Raw genomic sequence first — 18,902 nt, 5'->3', positions numbered from 1 at the left:
TATGAAGGACTGATCTCTCAAGAAAAAGACATCTGTAATTCCAGTGAGATTAGTCTTTCACTCTTTCTTTATTTTCTTTTTACAGGATAAATAAAGGATAAAACAGTCAAAAAGATTCATGGCTTTTACCTTGTGATAGGAATGTTCTTCCTACCTCAAAAAGACTTGCTATCATTCACGAGAGATATGTTGGACTTTCTTTTTTTTGGACAAATTATAGACTAACACGTTGTTAATAACAGTTTGAATTCCCGCAGTCATTTTCTGGCAAATACCGGAAATCCGTTTTTGGCAGACGAGAAATAGCAAAAAAGTATGTTTTGATGTGCTTGTAAAAGACGGATAGGGAACTCATTACATAAATGTGGCTTGTTTTCCATTTTTTAAATTAATAATGTAAGTAGTATAACAGTATTAGCTGTTGTTGTTGTTGTGTAGAGCTTCTTTTTTTTGGGGGGGGGGGGGGGGGGGGGGGATTGTAAATAAACCTTGTCGCAAATATAATAAAGCGCCTCCTGTCGTCAGAACAAGGTATCTTTGCGCTCTGTTAGGCTTTTGGCATTCAGCTATATTGTCCAAAAGCAGTGTCTTTCGGTCATGCTATTAGGTAGCACTTACGGCTCTCTCACCCCACTATTGGAAGTTCTGACGTCCTGACACTTTATTAGATTGTTTTCTTTGCACAAGAACTCCAACATGAAGTGGCAATAAAAATATTCACGGCCTCTGTGATCATTAGCCAAACCTCTGTAAAGATAAATGTAGTCAGTTAGTGAACTAGTTAGTAAATTATGCAAAAACATACAACTCGTGCCTTCGACTTATACCACTAAAAACACATTTTTCAAACGAAATTACAAAACTAAAAGTAAAAACTAAAATAAATACTAAAATACTGTTGATTAAAAAAAAATAAAAAAAATAAATAAATAAAATAAACGTAACCACTGATTAATAATTTTCTTCTCTTTCTTTCTTTGAGCATGAAGTGCAGCTTCCATATTAAATTAAAATATATTATCCTGGGGCCACAAACACGCGTTTTGTGGGTCCACAAGAGGTCGTTGTGGTAATTGTGATAAACTGGGAGCCACAGCCTCCTCTCAGTCATCAATCACATATTTCCATTTCAACAAATAAGTAAGTAAAATACAACAGAAAACGGGTATATTCAATATTATTTAGTATTACCAATTTAGGCCAAATCAGTGACAGTAATAAATCGTTTTTATTTAGCAAACACACAAATAAATTAGCAAATGCAAAACCCTATCTTTTATATTTGTTGGTGTAGCATAAAGCAAACGAATTACAATTTCAAATACATCCATGTGTCCGTGTTTTATAGACAACAGTATAATACATGTAAACGAACTTTGCGTATTTTTTCCCTTTTCTGCAATCTTATCTGTCATTTCCAAAACCTTTATAAATGTAACAACACATAAACATCACCAGTAATACGTTAATAGCACCTTTTCAATCTTATTTTTTTATTTTGTTTTTTTAATTTAGGCTGAGATAAATTTGCTTATCCCCCCTCCTGTCTTTAAAGCATCACTCATTTCACAAGGACGCAATTCAACAACACACTTAACGTGATGTGATCGATCACTATTGAGCCATGATTTCGTTTTATTTTCGTGAGGTCGCCTTCTTTTTTTCTTTCTTTTTTGCATAAACTGCTTTGCATGCTTTTGTTAAATCCGAGTTGTTGTTGTTCTCTCTCTCTCCCGTTTTCTTCTTCACGCCTTCATCTTGCTTGTTTGACTCCTTTGAGCTCTTCCTCCTCTGCTGCATGTGGAAAAAAACCGTCCCCCACTCACAATTTCATCTGGATTACCATTAAACCCTCCTAGGAGAGCAGTTACAGGAATCTCTGATTATAAGGAAACCAACACACGTGAGAAGTAATATGACATAGATATAAAATGTAGATATTCAAATCCATTATTATTATTTTTTAAAAGAACATCTCAAACTAATTGCTTCAAGTAGAGTGTTATACACCATTTACTTCTGGCCTTTTCATCTATTACATGCAGCTTCACCTCACTATTTATATTTAAATGAAATGCTTAAAAGCTTCAAGTCTTACACGAAAATGTTTGTTCTAGTATCTGGTTTTATTTAAATAAAAGTTGCATTTTAGGCAGATAAATGCCTCACCCTGCCTATAAAATACATTACAGATAAATTTACAGTAAGTGTAAACTCACTACTAGAACAGATGCTTAGGTTGCAATATAAGGATGTTACACTGGTTACAGAAGTAGTGGTCAATCACAACAACAAAGGTGGTATAAGAATATTATGCGTATTATAGTGATTGGCCACTTCCCATGTTTGGGCTCGTCCATCACGCAATATGCGGTGTATCCCTGGGGACTGTAATTGTGAATCACGTGGACGTGACCGAGTGTTTGGGGGTTTTGTTGGGTGGGAAATGGTCATTTGTATTGACCAACAGAGCTGGCCACTGCAGGAGCGCTAAAAGGCGTCCAGAGAAAGGGGAGAAACGGCAGCAGTGGACACTGAGATTAAACCATAGCTCCCGAACATGGCAGAAGGTATGCTGGCAGGTTTTAGGGAGTTATCTCTGGGAACGGTTAGAGCGCTTTCTGGTGGGGCAGGAATTCGATGTATTGTCTAAGATGTTTTTTTTTTTGTTTAGCGAACGGGGGGGTCGGGGTCTTCACAGAAAAAGAAATTTCTCCCGGTGACCCCCCACCCCTCATTGTTTAAGGGGGATAGGTTGCCAGCCCCCTTTTGTTTACCTCCCTCTCACGCTTTCCCTCTCGCTGCGCAGCTTCTGCGTTTCACAGCATTTTGCATGAAAGTGGCAATCTGCGAGGATTACCCAGTTTGAGGGCTTGTACACTGGATACTGTAGCTTGGGTGCTGATTTTGACTCAAGGCAGAACTGAAGACATGGGTTCCGTTTCTAAGAAGCAGCTCCGAGGTTGGGTAACTTGAGCTACATTTTGAGTTACATTTACTAGTTTTTGCAAGTTAATTGAGTCGTTGTACCTGTGGACTGTGTGCTCGATTGCAGCCGAACGTTTTAACGCATTGTTCACACACTTGAACGTTAAAATGTGCAGTCCGTGTGTCTATCAGTGCTTTGCATTGTCTTTAAAATTTTGTGCATCTTACGGGAAGGGAGAATATTTTTGTTTCCTTTTTGCGCTAATGCACCAGTTCGTTGTGCATTCGCTGAAAAAAGTCGCATGTTTATTCCCCTTAAAAAGTTGGCTATAATTTATTTCAAATTTTGCGAGAAATACAGCCTAATCTTGTTCATTGTATTGATTCGTATTGATTATTGATTGGGTAGCCTAGCCTAAAGGAAATTTTGTATTTCCGTTTTTTAAAACCTTTCAATTTCAAAAAAAACCTTTTGCGTTTTTAAGCATCGTCACCTTCGCAGGTTTAAAGCTTTTCTGTAGTAATTGCTAAATTGTTTCATCGTAGGAGTGTGTAAAACCGAGGAGGATGAAGGACCGAGTCCCGAGGAGAATTCAGAGTCTTTCCACGGGGTCGGTGTGTGTAAATGGTTCAACGTCCGCATGGGTTTCGGGTTCCTGTCCATGACCAGCCGGGAGGGAGAGCCGCTGGACGAGCCGGTGGATGTGTTCGTCCATCAGGTATGATCTGCTTTTGCTCCGACGTGGTGTTTGTTTATTATGTGAAACGCAGCACTGGTGGTGGCGGTGTGTGGACCAGCTCCTTTGCATCCCAATAAAGATATCTAAAATGTAAAGGTAAAAATATGTTTTCCATCTAAGCAAGTAAAATCTCTCCACACCAGGAGATCAGAGATCAATCTTATCTTCTTCCAGTCTTCACTTTCTGTGCTTTTAGACCTAGTCCCAGCAGCAAAGGATTGTGGGCACAAGTTAAAACATTACAACAAACAAAAACTTAAAGAAAGCGAGGTTAATCAGAAATCCAGTCCTTCAACAGGGAGGGCACTGAAAGACATTTAAAGATAAAAAATTGCTACAACGCCGGAAACGTCTAACTGTTAAATTGATGCTTTTGCTGCGCGGTGGGTGTTTCTCCTTTAGGGGAACACGTGTTGCAGCCAGAGGGGAGCAGCGGGCCTCCCTCGTGGTTTTCAGGACGCTGACACAATGTGATGGAGAGATGAATGTGCGGTTTTTGTTGTTCATTGAAGCCAGCGCACTTTTAACAGGCTTACATCCATAAGCCTCCTGAGCTGCATGAAAACTGAGCCATTAAGGAGGAGGAAACGTTTAATTGATCTCCATCTGGAGACGTGAACAATCAGTGTGCATTGTTTTTGTGTGTGGGTGTTTGTTTAGATTTTTTTAACCATTTATTTTCCACCTGCGAACAGAATTCTTTAACACATCATTTGAGCAACCTATTGGGGTGGTATCTAAAAAGGGTTACTGATCCTGATCACTGCTTTTCAGATTAAACACATTTTAAACAGTCAAACTTGAGGTGGCTAAATACAACACAGTCACCTCACACACTTTTCCCCCCCACCTGGTGCTGCTGTTCCTACTTTTAGTTTTAAAGTAGAGCTTGAAGGCTCATTCCAACACTTTTATTCACCTTAAAGTTAAGTGTTTGAGTTTTTGTTTGTGTGTGGGTGTGGGGAGGTCCCTTCTCCTCCTTTTTCATCTCAGTGAGCTTCTCCATTTCTATCTGATAAGATAAAGGTTTCGCATGTGAATGAGAGGCATTCTCACTAGCTGCCCATTCACCTCAAAGTTCTCACCATAAAGTGATTAAAGGCTCTTTGCTGTCTGCTCAACCCCCTCTGTGTGTGTGGCAGAGGTACACTAGATCTGTAAGTCAGTGTAACACACCAATTTAACGAACACCCTGGTAAATTTCTCAAAATTGTTCTCAAAGCATCATGGGAAGATGTGTTCCTACATTGTAACACTTAGTTTTGATCTGCTTTTTGCATCATTTAGACTTATGCTAAGATTAAATAATGCATAATAAATAAATGCACCTACATAATATACACAGCTATAACACAGGTCTGCCATCCACATTTCATTATAATAAGTTTGCATGTCCTCTCAAGCAGGTCTTGCTCGTTTCTGTCTTCCTGTTGCCTACTGATGATGATGCATATAGAAACATTTAATTGTTCTGTGGAACAGCTCTGATATGTTTTTTGACTATACACAGGAAGCTGGTATTTGATTACTCATATTGCAAACCAAAAACATCAGTTCAGTTGGCAGAAATGTAGATTAGTGCTCCAGCAGTCGCAGGGACTCAAATGAAATTAGAACCAGCGCAGGTGCCATCAGTATAGATTCATACAAACGGTCATATGCTACTTAAAAACATTAAAATCACTGTTCAGAGTTATTGAACTGAATGCTTTTTACAAATGGCCACATGTTTGTCTTTTAGTTTGAGCTTCCATTTGCATTACTATAATATCACTGGTGTCATTTTAGCCAGTTATTTCTCTTACTGTCTTTTAGAAAACCTGGACACATCAGTGATTAATGTACAGGGGTTATTGCAAAAGAAAAGGCCTCAGTCCTAAAATTAGTGGCCGTGTGTCAAGGAAAATTAACTCCCAGGGTCCTCTGGCCTTTGTGCAGGTGAACAATGGGGCCATGCATTCGAATGAAGCACCCTGTGGCCGTGACCGAGCCCCTGTTTGTCTCAGCGGTAGTCCCTTTATAGTCCCTCACTGCTCTGATGTCTTTCTCTGACTCAGTTGGCTTCCAGTCATCTTCTGTTTACAGGTCCTTCACTTTTAAATGGCCCCATCCTGATTCTGTACCTGCATGTGAGACTAACCTGGTGTGTTGAGGGTCCGTTACTGGGGTAAGGAAGGTCACACGTTGAAGAGGAAATGGTTAACAGTAAGCAGCACAGAGAGGCCTGATGGGACTGGGGCTCTATGGACGTCCACGCAATGCCACTCAATTGTCATGGCTCACCAATCATGTTTCCTCGCTGCTCAGGACGTTGCAGCAGATGCTCAGCTGTGACTCAGTGTTGGAGGATTAGAACACATCACTTTTGTTTGTTTTGTTTCTCACTGATGGGGGTGTTGCTAGTTGGCTCACTTGGACCCCCGCCTGTGTTTGTAACGATTTAAACCTCAGTTTTAACCACTGGTGTGTCCTAATTGTTGTTTAATATAAATCTGCGTTTTGGAGATTAACTACTTGTCTCCTTTTAAATTATAACCTGTCGTGGAATATGATTCCCTGTGGTTTGGGCAAAGAAAGAATGCAGACCGATGGTCGCACGTAATAGATGGATGATAACTCACTCCAAAAAAAAAAAAATAAAAGAAAATGGGATTAATGCCTATCAAAACAACCCCATAATTAATGGATCGGTTTTCCTTTGCCAGCAGTCTGTGGTATGAGTGACTATTTAATCATATAGTCGCACTACGGGAATTTTAGAGAGGGGTTTCCCATGTTGTGTTAGCCAGTCTATGGGATTTATCCTCAAAACTGCACCACACCTTCCCCTTTCCTTCATCTCTTTCCTTTCTTTGGGAGTCCAAAATGTTTCTATAAGGACACTAGTATCTAGAAGATGATCCTATTCAAAGGTCACTTCAGGTGAAGGCAGTATCAGTTAAAATACAGTGGATAAAATGACTGATTAAGCCAAGAACTCGTAAGATCAAAATCATCATTATATCCAAGTACCGATATGAAAGAGAGCTATCAATCATTTTTGCATTCCCGAAACTTTTATCTTCCACCTCTTTCTGCCAAGCAACTATTCATGGAATGTCACCCTGACCCCCAACCTCACAGAGAAGCTTCACCCCACCCCCAACTTGAACACCAACCCCTGCATCCTGCAGTTTAGGGTTAGTGGTGGTGGTCAGTGTGTTAGAAGAGCTTTGTGATGTGGGTGGGAAGAGGGATCAGGGTGGGGGCAGCAGTTTGGAATTTCTTTTAAAGGGGGGGATGGGTTGAAGGTTATCCCCACCAGGTTTACTACTCAGACAACACCAAATAGACAATGCAGCGTTAGGGAAACAGTGCTTTGAATTGCAAATCGGTGTGTGCATACTGCTGAGTAGAGTGGGAACAGCAAGCTTTGGTGCTTGTTTGCTCATCATCAGGTGAGGCCTGGCAATCACCTTAAAATACTAAATGCCTGATAAGCACAGTTGGCCTCTGATGATATCACACCGTGAGGAATGAGTGGGGGTTGATCTCAAGGGTCAAAGTCTCCACAGGCTCAACGTGGAGGTGATTTGGTGTGATATTAGGAGTTGTAAAACATCCAATTATCACTCTATATATCATACAAGATATCTACATGTGATGGAGAAACACATCGTTTATCAATCAGCACTCTCCCATGTTGCAAATGCTTTATACACTTGAATGGCCAGAAAACTCAAATTCATGAAACAGTTACGCTCATGATGGAAAATCTCCCTATGTTCCCTTTTCAGAGTAAGTTGCACATGGAAGGCTTCCGCAGCCTGAAGGAGGGCGAGGCGGTCGAGTTTACCTTCAAAAAGTCATCCAAAGGTCTGGAGTCACAGAGAGTGACCGGACCAGGTGGCATCCACTGCGTGGGCAGTGAGCGGAGACCCAAAGGCAAGAAGGTCCAAAAGCGGCGTTCAAAGGGGGACAGGTACGCATGGATGAACTGGGACACGACAAGAGAAATATCTTTAATTTCTTTCAGTTCCATGTTCAATTATTTGAAGCATCTTGGTGTCAGATTAAAAAATAAAATTTGTGAAATACTTCTATGGTACACTATATGCAAACTGTACTAATAACAGCAGAAAAAACATCACTAACCCAATAAAAATAGCTCTAAAGCTAATTAAAATTAGCAGTAAAACTTCAACACTCATAAACTTTACACAGTAACACAGGAATAAAATATTTCAGTTTTACTTTTTACTTCTTTAACAACAGCAAAAAATAAATAAATTAATTAAAAAAAAAAATCCTGCACTTTTTTTTGTTGAGTTTGAAGTAGATACACAATGATGTTGTAGTTTCTCCCTATTTTGCTTCCTCTCCCTTGACCCCAACCCCCACATCTAGCCCTAGTAAGGGTCACATCAGCAGGCTTGACGTGTGACCTGGATCAATAACTGTTTAAATCTGCTGGCCCCTGGTGAATTCAAACCGACCCACTCTCCATCTCCTCCAAAACCTCCTCTACCAACCTCATTTGATAAAAGCGTTGACTTCAAAATAACTTTAAAATCCTGTTTTAAAAATCAAGGTGCTAGTTTGATGTTATCAAAATAAAATATGTCGATTTTTTTTAAAGGCGTTTCTAAAAGAAATTTAAAAAGTGATAAATTTAATATGTCAGTACTAATGATTAATATGTTATAAACGGAGAAAACATCAGCTTCTGTTCAGAAGGGGAAAAAAATTCTCATGAAGATCAAAAGGCAAAGGCAACAATACCCCTCCCAGCAGAAGAAAAAAGAACTAAGGGGGCCTTGATACTCGGGATAGTCTTTGAATATTCATTTAATGCAGGGTTAGAGGTGTATCAACTTTACCCCCTCTGTCAGTTGTGATTACAGCCAGAGAGTAGTGAGTGTGAAAACAGATCATTACTGCCTCAAAGAGTCCTGGGAGGGCTGCTGTGTTCAATACCTCTCCCTAGACTGTGCTGATCCAAAGATATCATTCCCCTTCAGTGTATTTCATTATGCAACACTGGATTGGGTTTCATGGATGTATGCGTGTGAATAATTGATCATATTTATTACCTATATGGAGATAATTATATCAATTTTCGCTTCACCGGGGTAAAACACGGCACCTTTTTGAGGGTATTTGTACATATACATCTATATATTTATATGACTGAAACAAGGGGAAAAAGCCCTCCTGTCCATTTAATTGATAACAGATGTAAGAGCCCTGCCAAGGGGGTGAAGGGTCACTGTTGTCATGGCAACGGTGTATGAGTAAAAGCAAGAGAGCTGGGGGGCTGGGATGGGATTGGGGAGGGGTTGGGGGTCAGAGTTCAGAGGTCATTACTGCAGCTTTTTTAGACAAAGGGACCACTTCCCCTTCCTTCCACTTGCCTTCTGATGGATGCTGATGTAGGGAGCTTCTGTGATGTGATGGTATAGACCTTGACACCACCCCCAACGACCACAGCTACAAAGCCACACTGACCCTTTGGCAGCCGCCCTTATCCAACCTTATCTGGTGCTACAAAGGTAGCAGAGGGTCCACAGAGCCACATACTGACCGCCCCACGCCCACAACCCATCTGTCTTCTGCCCTGTACGCGTGGCCATGCTATAGATTACAAACGGTGGACAGTGGGCACCTTATGGTCCTACCTTTGATACAAAAGCATCTCAAGCGGTTCACAAAACTTAAAGATCCATGGTAACAAGGTCCGCATAAAAATACCAGGTTTGCCACCCAATTTATGTCTTCTAAAAACCCTCCTAATCAAAACAGACGCTACTGAAATTTAATGGTATTTTTGGTCAAATAGAAAACTTTTAAAAACATTTCCTTCTACTGTTTCCCTAAAGACTTAAAGTATGACCAAATGCAAACTCATTCATTTTAGGTGACATGTTGCCATCTAGTGGTAACTTAAAAGCTTTAAGTTGAGGGCTTTACGTTGTAACTTGCTGCAGCTTGAAAACCTCAACATGCAAAAATGTCTCTTAGTTGTCACATTAGTTACTACTTTTTGGTTGGTATAGAGTTTGATATCAAGCTGGAACATTATCTGACCTTAAAATGTTGTTTTCAGATGTTTAATCACAAGCAGAGTATTATTGTATCACAACATTGTGATACAATAATACAATAATACCACATAATAGGTTGCTTCATCTCTTCTGGATATGGAAGCTATATCATATCCAAATACAGAGATATACTTGTGTTTCCTGCTTGTTTTCTTGAGACCACTGCAGGTTCAATAGACGTCTTTCTATTCTTTCAGATGCTACAACTGTGGAGGCTTAGACCACCATGCCAAAGAGTGTAAGTTACCTCCCCAGCCAAAGAAGTGCCACTTCTGCCAAAGCATTGACCACATGGTTGCCAGCTGCCCAATCAAAGCACAACAGTCTTCACCGGGTTCTCAGGGAAAACTGTTCTCCTCCAAAGGAGACGAGGAGGAGCACAGCCAGCAGGCACCACCTACCGAGACCTCTGATTAAACACAGGATCCGACTCTGGGGAAGCACAGAGGCCAATCAAACTGCTTTGATGGAGTGGAGGGAGACTCAATCCCCTTCCACCTGTTGAAGCTGCTTTTGGAACTACCTCAGGTTAAAAATACTCATGAAGAATGTTGCTGAAGTCTTTTTTTTTTTATTTGGTTTTTATTTGGTGTAACACTCAGGAATACTGCTGTACTATTGCACTCAGGACGCTTGCTTAATGTATGAATCACTGGTATTGGGGATTGGAGATTGTAGTGAGCAATGCTATGTAATGGATGATCTTCAGGAGTTTACGTAGATTTCTGTTATATAATAATGTGCCTCTGCTGTGGGCATTATACCTCTTCTTCTTTGAGTAATACTCAGTGTGTTTAGTATAGCTACACTTTTGCTGCCTTACCATTTTGTTTCCTTCCCGACTGTTACACCTCACTATCCGACAGGGCGTAGATGTAACAGTTAGTACATCTGTAATGAATGTTAGAGTTTGCATATCATACGGGGATGGGGGAGGGGTTTGTGAAATAACATTGGGGGGGGGGGGGGGGGGGTTTAAGGGTATGTTAGCAATGAATTGGCAGCTGCCAATATTGCAATTGACCATCCAGTTTTCCTGGGGCCAAATGAATGTTAGACCAGAGGTGCTTTCCAGCTTTTGGTCAGGTTTGTTTTTTTAAATTTGTTTTTTGTTTTTTCATTTCATTTTTTGTTCATCCAGTATTTGGCTGGCTATCTAAAAGTACATGGTTTACCTCACTGGTCCATGTTTGGTCTGCTAGTAAATCTATCATCCTAAAAGCCGATGACAAACCAACTATTCTCAGAATACAGCTTCAGAGATTGTGATTTGAACTGGGGTTAAGTCAAATCCTCTTTGCACTACAGTATTTACACCACACCGCCATACTTCCTTAAAGAGTAACTCAACAGTTCCCTGACTTTACTGACCTCTAGCGGATTGACTTGTCACTTCACACGTCGATGGATAGGTTTACCAAACACTTTGTGAAATCAGTCTCTGGTGAGCATACATCAGACCACATCCAAGCCAGGCTCTCAGCCTTTCATATAGTCTCAGAATGGGGGGAGTTTGTGGGGTTATCTTGAGTTGAGGTTGGCGATTATGTCAGGGCTGTAACACATTAAAACAGCTTATGAAAGTGAAAGCAAACTCGGTAGAGCGTTAGAGAAGTGAAGTTAACAGATCTCTGTAGTCTGTTTACCATATATGCTTGAGGCTGAGAGCTCGGTCTAGTGTGCCAACCATAGCCTAGTGTGTCTTTCTGAAAAACTGGTATAGGGTTTCGGTAATTAACAGGAAGAAAGAGGTTGGGGGACTATTTTACAAACCCTGCCCATTTTCTGACAGGAAGTTTTCTTTGGGCACACATACTACACCATACCAGCTGTCATGTGTTGCACTACCTTGGGATAAAACATAGCAATCAAAATATTGACCCAAAGGGGGCAGCAAAAAAAAAAAAGGTTTCTCTTCATTTTAAGTTGTTTTCATGGGAGTTTGAACCATTGTCAACTTTCCATGTGAAGTATCTTCTAACTGCAGTGGCTGCTGTGCATAAGAGCGCTGTTTTATAATCACCTCAATTTGGATTTGAAAGAATTTAAACCAATGCGACACAAACCCCGTTACATCTATGTCACTTCTGGTAAGATATTTGATCTGGACTTAAGTTAGTAAAGGGTCTGGCTAGCTCTCCTCTTGCTTGAGTAAAACTGAGGCAGAATCAGACAGTGGGAAGCCTGGTGTTTTTGTTTATATCCACTAGTAGGTAGTTATTTAAGACATTACCTCCCTATAACCCTTAGTAGGGTAGTAGTTCAGGAACACCAAGCCTGCACGGAGGAGCATGTAGGTCTAGCTAGCTAATCAGCATTTTACTCCCGTTTTACAGGAGAAGCTGACTGAGTCTTTTACACCCAATTAATATATATGTAAAATTATTCTAAAACTTTTTTAAAACTATCATACTTATTTATTTTCATCCAAAAGTGCTGCAGCTTCTCCTTCCGCTCCGATTGAAGCCTCGCAGCACTGAATGTTCTAGTAGACAGCAGAAAATTGGCAAATATCATTAAAAGCTACATATGACTTGAGAATACATTGGGGTAATACATTTTTAACATCAAGGTACTCATAATACTTTGTACATATGTGCTTGATAATTCATTGTAATGTAATTTAATATGGATGCAATGCTACAGAAATATTGCAACCAAAAACAAACAATATACAGTGCATACTGTACAGGTACACAATATAGGAACCGATGTTAAATGTGAGGGGGGTTTTTTTGTATGATTTTCTTGTGAGGGTTTTGTTTTTTTCTTTGGTGCACAATTAACCTTTTCAGAGGAGAAGCCCATTGTTGTTAATGCCAAAACCAATGCAATATTACTCTGCACTAATCGTAAAATGCATTAATATTTGTTCTATTCAGTTTAATCACTTTTGAATATATGTTTCCTATTTTATATATATTTTGAATTTTCACAAACTACACACAGTTCAGTTGGTTGCTGGTTGGGAAAAAAAGATACCTCCGCTCTTTAGGCTCATCTCAGGAATTACCAATCTGAAATCTCAGGGAATGCTTCAGATTGATTGGAAGGAGTCATGGGGTGTTCAAGAAAAAGCAGGGATTAAATGCTCATTCGCATGATGTGAGGTGTGTGACGAGGAAGCCAAAGTGAATGTCTTGGTGCAACAGTTTCAGTTTTTTACTATAATACAGTTTTGATTATGAAAACAATGACTACATGATGATGATGTGAAATGATTGTTGCTTTTTGACTCTTTCATATGTCCATGCACCCAGTGTGATGATGTTCTTTATATTTTTTTCCTCTTTCAAATAACTTGCCAATGATATACGATATGAAGAAAATGTTCCACTATTATTGTATTTTTTTTCCTCTATAATCGTTGTAGATGGGTATATAGTAGAATATTGTAAAGGGGCTGGGGTTAGTAGTGTATAATCCGGTGTTGTCTCATCTCAACACATCGATCTTTGGTGTTTCAGACTATCAATGCTCATGACAAAAAGAATGTGTGTCACGGATTGCTTCATACTCTGCTGTTAGTCTTCAAAGTTTGACGGTTGCTAAATTGTTTTGATAAACATTTTTTTAAAAGGATGGAAAAGGTGGCGTGCTGAGAGTTTATTTTTCTGCACACTTTGATTTTTGAATTTACCACAACTGCAGCGCCAGTATGTCATCAAAGTGTCGCACTGTAATCACTCACACTCTAACTGGTTTACGGGAATTTCAACACTGACCAATAAGGGTAACTGAAAGTATTTGTTTTCAAAATATCACTTGGAAACTAAGGAAGGTCATTTCAGACTTCTGATTGTAACAAACCTCTTTGGCCCCTCAGTGGTGTGCTGTTGTGATTTTATTGTCAGGTGTTGGGTTAGATAGGCTTTAAAATCCAAGGACCCACCCATGAGACTGTGTGCTCAGAGTAACTTTTGAAGCTCATCAAGGCATCCTGTAATACAGTAGTGTTAACTTGTGCTTTTAATGGTACATCTTACTTGTGACCGTCAGCCATTTAATTTGTGGTGCTGTATTTTATCAGGTAATGGCTACAGCTACTTTTAGAAAGTGATGAATGTATCAGTGTTTGTTTCCATAGAACTACACTTAACTTGATCTCAGGCAATTTAATGGCAAGTCTGTCAACGATGAGCAGCATGTAGGATTTTCAAAGTATTACTGTGATTATGTTTTATACATTATATGTAAAGATCTGCTCCGTTTCCTAATAAATATGTTAATATTCATGATTTTTTTAATGCCTTCTTACTCCAATCACCCAGTCACAAGACTTATCACACTCACTAAAGTATTAACAAAACTTAGAAAAAGTACCAGAAGCACAGTCTAAAGGTTTTCCAATACATGAAAGAGTTTTCCATTGACAGAATTAAATTAGCTGGTACTTAAATATCACCTTTCTACTCAGTAGAGTGCTTAAAGTGCTTTCTACTACAAGTCTTATTCTCACATGTATTCAGTTTTATCTATGCCTAGGTGTTTGCTCAGATTCACACACACTTGCCTGATGAAGATGCTTCAGCACTGGAGGAATCCACAATATTCTGATTGGTAAATGGTCCACAGATTCCCATTGGTAGTGGGGTAAAAAAGCACATACTAGAAGATGCAATGCTGAATCCTGAAGCAACCTTGAGCATTCGTTAATTGCACCTTGGAATACAAGAACTTCAGAACTACCTTAATTCTTTGTGGCACTGATTCAACAAGGTGGTGAAAACATTCCTCAGATATTTTACTGACATCACAATGACATCATAGCACCACAGAGATATTGCACATCCATGACTCAACCTTTCCATTCAACCACATCCCAAAAGTGCTTTATGGAACTGAAACCTTGTGAGTGTGGAGGCCAAGTGGAGGAAAGCAGTCTGAGATGATTTGAGCTTTATCACATTGTGCATTATCTTGCCTGAAGCAGCAATCAGAAGATGGGTGGATGTTCCTAAGGGAAAAGAGAGTCAAACTCAGTACAAGCAAAGTGTACCTAATAGAGAGCCCAGTAAATATATTTAAGTAGGCTAAGAAATTCTGTGGAACTTGAGCATGTTACATCGCAGTATTGTCGTAACCCACCCATGTCTCGTGATGTTCTTAAGTATGACTCAGTAAAGGAAAATAAAAAAGAGAAAACTGAGTAATCCGTTCCAATAATCTGTTTTCGACATTTCCCTTCCCTGAAGCGAAATACTGAAAAAAAAACCAACCAGTTCCTCATATTTATTTCATCCAAAAAAGGACCTTCTGACGGTGTGTAGAAACGCGGAGTTCATCTCTCATCCAGCAGGGGGCAGCTCTGTGTTTACATTTTCAATGACACAACCTGACGACTACAGTCCAATATGGCCGTAGTATGAAGAGTGCCAGCTCAAGTCTGGCTTTAAACTACAAATATTATTAAATAGTCGGGTTGTTTTAATACTTTACAGCTTTGTCCCGAGTAGAAATGTGGGTGCCACTCCACGCAGTCTGTCTAAGAAGCCAGAGAGTTTGCAGACGAAGCGTCGCTGCGGCTGTTTCACAGTGTTTCAGGCGCAGAGACGCTAGCGTTTCCCACTTCAGCCATTCAGCCGGACTCTCCGCACAAACATGCAAGGCACTTGTGTACAGAACCCACGGAGACCCTTCCCGAGTCGTTCAGTAAGAATATCTGGCTAAACAATAAGTGTGCGTATGTTTCTGTGACTGTGGGAGTGAAACGGTTACGGTTAAAATGTGACTAGCCTCGCTCAGGACATGCTCCCACAGTTCCGGTGTAAAGCTCAGGTGTTTTGTCTTATAAAAGATATACAACCTATTATTGTAAACCTCAGTCTCACCTTTGTGAGCCCTCGACTCCTCTTCTTCTTTTTTGAAATTTGTGGCGGGAAGCAAACAACGAGTCGCTGCGTTACCGCCGCTCACCGGTATGGAGTGACAAAAACAGGAGGAAAACATTTATGTCTCTACGTAAAGATGTTAAACGTGGCTCGATAGCAATGCATTCCTGATTTCACTTCTAGAATATCTAGAGCCTAATTTCCCCTTTTCTTCTCCTGAGGATTTGTAATCATCTGTCTTCCCTGTCTTTCTAACACTTTTGACTTGGCAGAAAAATGTAGGGCCCTTGGGTCTCACAGTCTTTAAGAAGTCTATCTTCCTGTGCAGTGCCTGCTCACTCCTATCTCCAACTTTTATGATCCAGCTGTCTATTTTATATGGTCTATAAGTGGCTCTGTGTGGTGTAAATGGCCTGTATTTATATAGCGCTTTACTAGTCCCTAAGGACCCCAAAGCGCTTTACATATCCAGTCATCCACCCATTCACACACACATTCACACACTGGTGATGGCAAGCTACATTGTAGCCACAGCCACCCTGGGGCACACTGACAGAGGCGAGGCTGCCGGACACTGGCGCCACCGGGCCCTCTGACCAGCACCAGTAGGCAACGGGTGAAGTGTCTTGCCCAAGGACACAACAACCGAGACTGTCCAAGCCGGGGCTCGAACCGGCAACCTTCCGATTACAAGGCGAACTCCCAACTCTTGAGCCACGATCGTGCTTAATGTTTATTTCTTTTTCATGGTGTGTTTGTTTCTATATTGATGCAAGCACGTACATTTCCTCCCAAGCATGTAGGGCTTTTAGTCTATCTGTATTTATAAAGCCTGCCACCTAACATAAGACAACATGTCATGCAAGCTTACATGAATAGTGACTGATTGTGCAAAATGTATTTTTGGCAGGTTGGAGGGTGTAGAGCTTCCTTCCTTAGGTGCAAAGGATGTCTTGGTTAAAGTGCTGGCTGCCCCAATCAACCCATCAGACATAAACATGATTCAAGGTACTTGTAAGCAGGTAGTAACAGTCATTCATCAGGGCAGTTTAATGTGTGGCATCATGATCAGGTCATAATCTGATGGGGTTTTTTTCAGGTACTTATGCTATCCTGCCGGATCTCCCAGCTGTTGGTGGCAATGAAGGTGTGGCCCAGGTCGTAGAGGTGGGCAGCCAGGTGAAGTCCCTCAAGACAGGAGACTGGGTGATCCCAAAAGATGCTGGTTTAGGTAAGGACTCCACAGTTCTCAAAATGAAATCTTCAGAGTGCCACTTTAGCTCCCAGCTGAAGGTGGACCTCCGCCTCTGAGCCTTTAACTAATCACAATCTCTGGCCCCCACTGCATGCTAAAATCTATCTCTGGTAAACACGGAGCTCTAAGTGCTGGGACAGCACCTTGCATGGTGTGTGAATTGGAAAATAAAAAAACATTTTATAGTGCTTTGTAGACTGTTTCCTTCCTGTGATCAGGCACATGGAGGACACAGGCAGTGCTACCTGAGGAAGATGTTATCTCTGTACCAAATGACATTCCCCTGGTGTCTGCTGCCACACTCGGGGTGAATCCCTGCACCGCTTTCAGGATGCTCTCCGACTTTGAAGACCTCAAGCCAGGTAACTAATCCACTCACAGTGGATTATTTCCTTCTCACCAAATTTCAAATCTTGGATTATTCATAGCGGTGTAGAGGTACTATATTCCCACAGCTTAAATTATTTTTGCTTTTACAGCAAGTCAGACGAACCAATTTTAGAAGTAAAAAATAAATAAGATTAGAGGGTGCATTATTCCATTCTACGTATTTGTGGCCAGCATGTAACCATTTGTCCAATCATTTCTGATGTCCTTTTAGGTGATTCGGTGATCCAGAACGCTGCCAACAGCGGAGTTGGACAGGCTGTCATACAGATTGCTGCTGCAAGGGGAATAAACACTATTAATGTTATAAGAGACAGGTGAACTTAATTCTTTCATATTAATGCTTTTTTTAAAATATCGATTTTCTTTTTTGAAGACTAGGGCAAATTTCTTGAACCCCATGGGGATTTTCCATCTTTGTAATAAAATTCTTCAATGTGCCTTCACTTTCAGGCCAGAGTTCACAGAGCTCAGTGATAAGCTGAAGGCTATTGGAGCTAGTCATGTAATCAAAGAAGAGGCCTTGAGGAAGCATGAGATTAAAGAACTCTTTAAGGTCTGTAGAGATATGATCTTGTAGTTTGTCCCTGCTGGTGAATGAACGTATCCAATTTATGAATATATTTTATAGACTTGTCCGAAGCCCAAACTAGCATTAAATGGAGTTGGAGGCAAGAGTGCAACAGAACTTCTCCGTCATCTACAGTGAGCATACTTAATAATCTCTATTAGTATTATACAATGTAGTTGCACTGTAGAGAGCAGGGAAAACCCCAACTCTATGTATTTGCCAGATTTCTTCCATTTATTTCAGAATCGGAGGGTCAATGGTGACATATGGGGGAATGTCCAAACAGCCAGTTACTGTTCCTGTGGTAAGAGGAAAACTGCATTTGCCGTTTTTACACAGTTTCACACTAGACAGAAGAGGTGCATGCATCATAAGTGTGAGGGTGGTACTGACACTTTTCAACCTCTTAGATGCAGCTAAGAGGTTCCCAAAATCATGAACAGTAATTTTAAAGTTCCCTTTCACAAATGTGAAATATTGTATGTTGATGTATTTTTTTGCTGTTGTTGCTGCTCTTTCTAGAGTGCTCTTATTTTCAAAGATGTGAAGGTTCGAGGGTTTTGGGTAACACAGTGGAAGAGAGATCACTCTCATGGTAAGTAGGCATGGAGTTTCAGATTGTTTGAAATTAATCTAAAAAAGATAAACATTTCCCTGGGATATTGTTTTTCCTAGATGGAAGGGCATTTAGAGCCATGCTGGATGAACTGTGCTCCCTCATCAAGCAGGGAAAGCTGACAGCTCCCGCCTGCACTGAGGTGGGTCTGCAGCAGTATCACGCAGCTCTGGATACTGCTATGCAGCCTTTCATATCAACTAAACAGGTTTTGGTCATGTGAACTAGCTGAGTGTGTCAACTAACCACCGGATGCTTGAGAACACTGCATGCATATTTGGGTGAAACCAGAGAACTGTGACATTCTTGCTGATATGTCAAACAAATCCACATTCTCAATAAAAGTGTATTCACATGAGGCTCAAAGTCCAGCGTCCGTCATGTTCTGTAGTGACACTTTACAGCGTTTACAGGCAGCTATCAAAAGATTATTAAGTCATTATAACAAGATATGAAATGCCAGGCGTTATCACAGAACACAGATAATACAA

General features: G+C 40.5%; 2 protein-coding genes across 3 annotated transcripts; both read left to right on the top strand.

Annotated features, from left to right (window-relative positions):
* The first annotated feature begins 2,380 nt into the window (after positions 1 to 2,380).
* Positions 2,381 to 13,986, top strand: lin28aa (lin-28 homolog Aa). 2 transcript variants are annotated; one of them, XM_026184602.2, is made up of 4 exons: positions 2,381 to 2,570; positions 3,475 to 3,647; positions 7,445 to 7,629; positions 9,949 to 13,986. In XM_026184602.2, exons 1-4 carry the CDS (start codon positions 2,561 to 2,563, stop codon positions 10,166 to 10,168), a joined length of 588 nt encoding a protein of 195 aa, XP_026040387.1. In that variant the 5' UTR covers positions 2,381 to 2,560; the 3' UTR covers positions 10,169 to 13,986. The 2 variants fall into 2 exon arrangements, with proteins under 2 accessions (XP_026040387.1, XP_080164589.1); XM_080308463.1 differs by lacking the exon at positions 2,381 to 2,570 and adding an exon at positions 2,596 to 2,962.
* Positions 13,987 to 15,057: 1,071 nt separating this feature from the next.
* On the top strand, positions 15,058 to 18,777 carry mecr (mitochondrial trans-2-enoyl-CoA reductase). Its single transcript, XM_026184599.2, has 10 exons — positions 15,058 to 15,403; positions 16,493 to 16,590; positions 16,682 to 16,813; positions 17,056 to 17,199; positions 17,439 to 17,541; positions 17,678 to 17,780; positions 17,856 to 17,929; positions 18,039 to 18,099; positions 18,318 to 18,390; positions 18,471 to 18,777. The coding sequence occupies exons 1-10, from the start codon at positions 15,210 to 15,212 to the stop codon at positions 18,632 to 18,634; spliced, it is 1,146 nt and encodes a 381-aa protein (XP_026040384.2). The 5' UTR covers positions 15,058 to 15,209; the 3' UTR covers positions 18,635 to 18,777.
* The last annotated feature ends 125 nt before the right edge of the window (positions 18,778 to 18,902 follow it).

Source organism: Astatotilapia calliptera, chromosome 11 (genome assembly GCF_964374335.1).
Source record: "Astatotilapia calliptera chromosome 11, fAstCal68.1, whole genome shotgun sequence".
NCBI classification, from domain to species: Eukaryota; Metazoa; Chordata; class Actinopteri; order Cichliformes; family Cichlidae; genus Astatotilapia; species Astatotilapia calliptera.
This window is presented reverse-complemented; position numbering and strand designations above follow the sequence as displayed.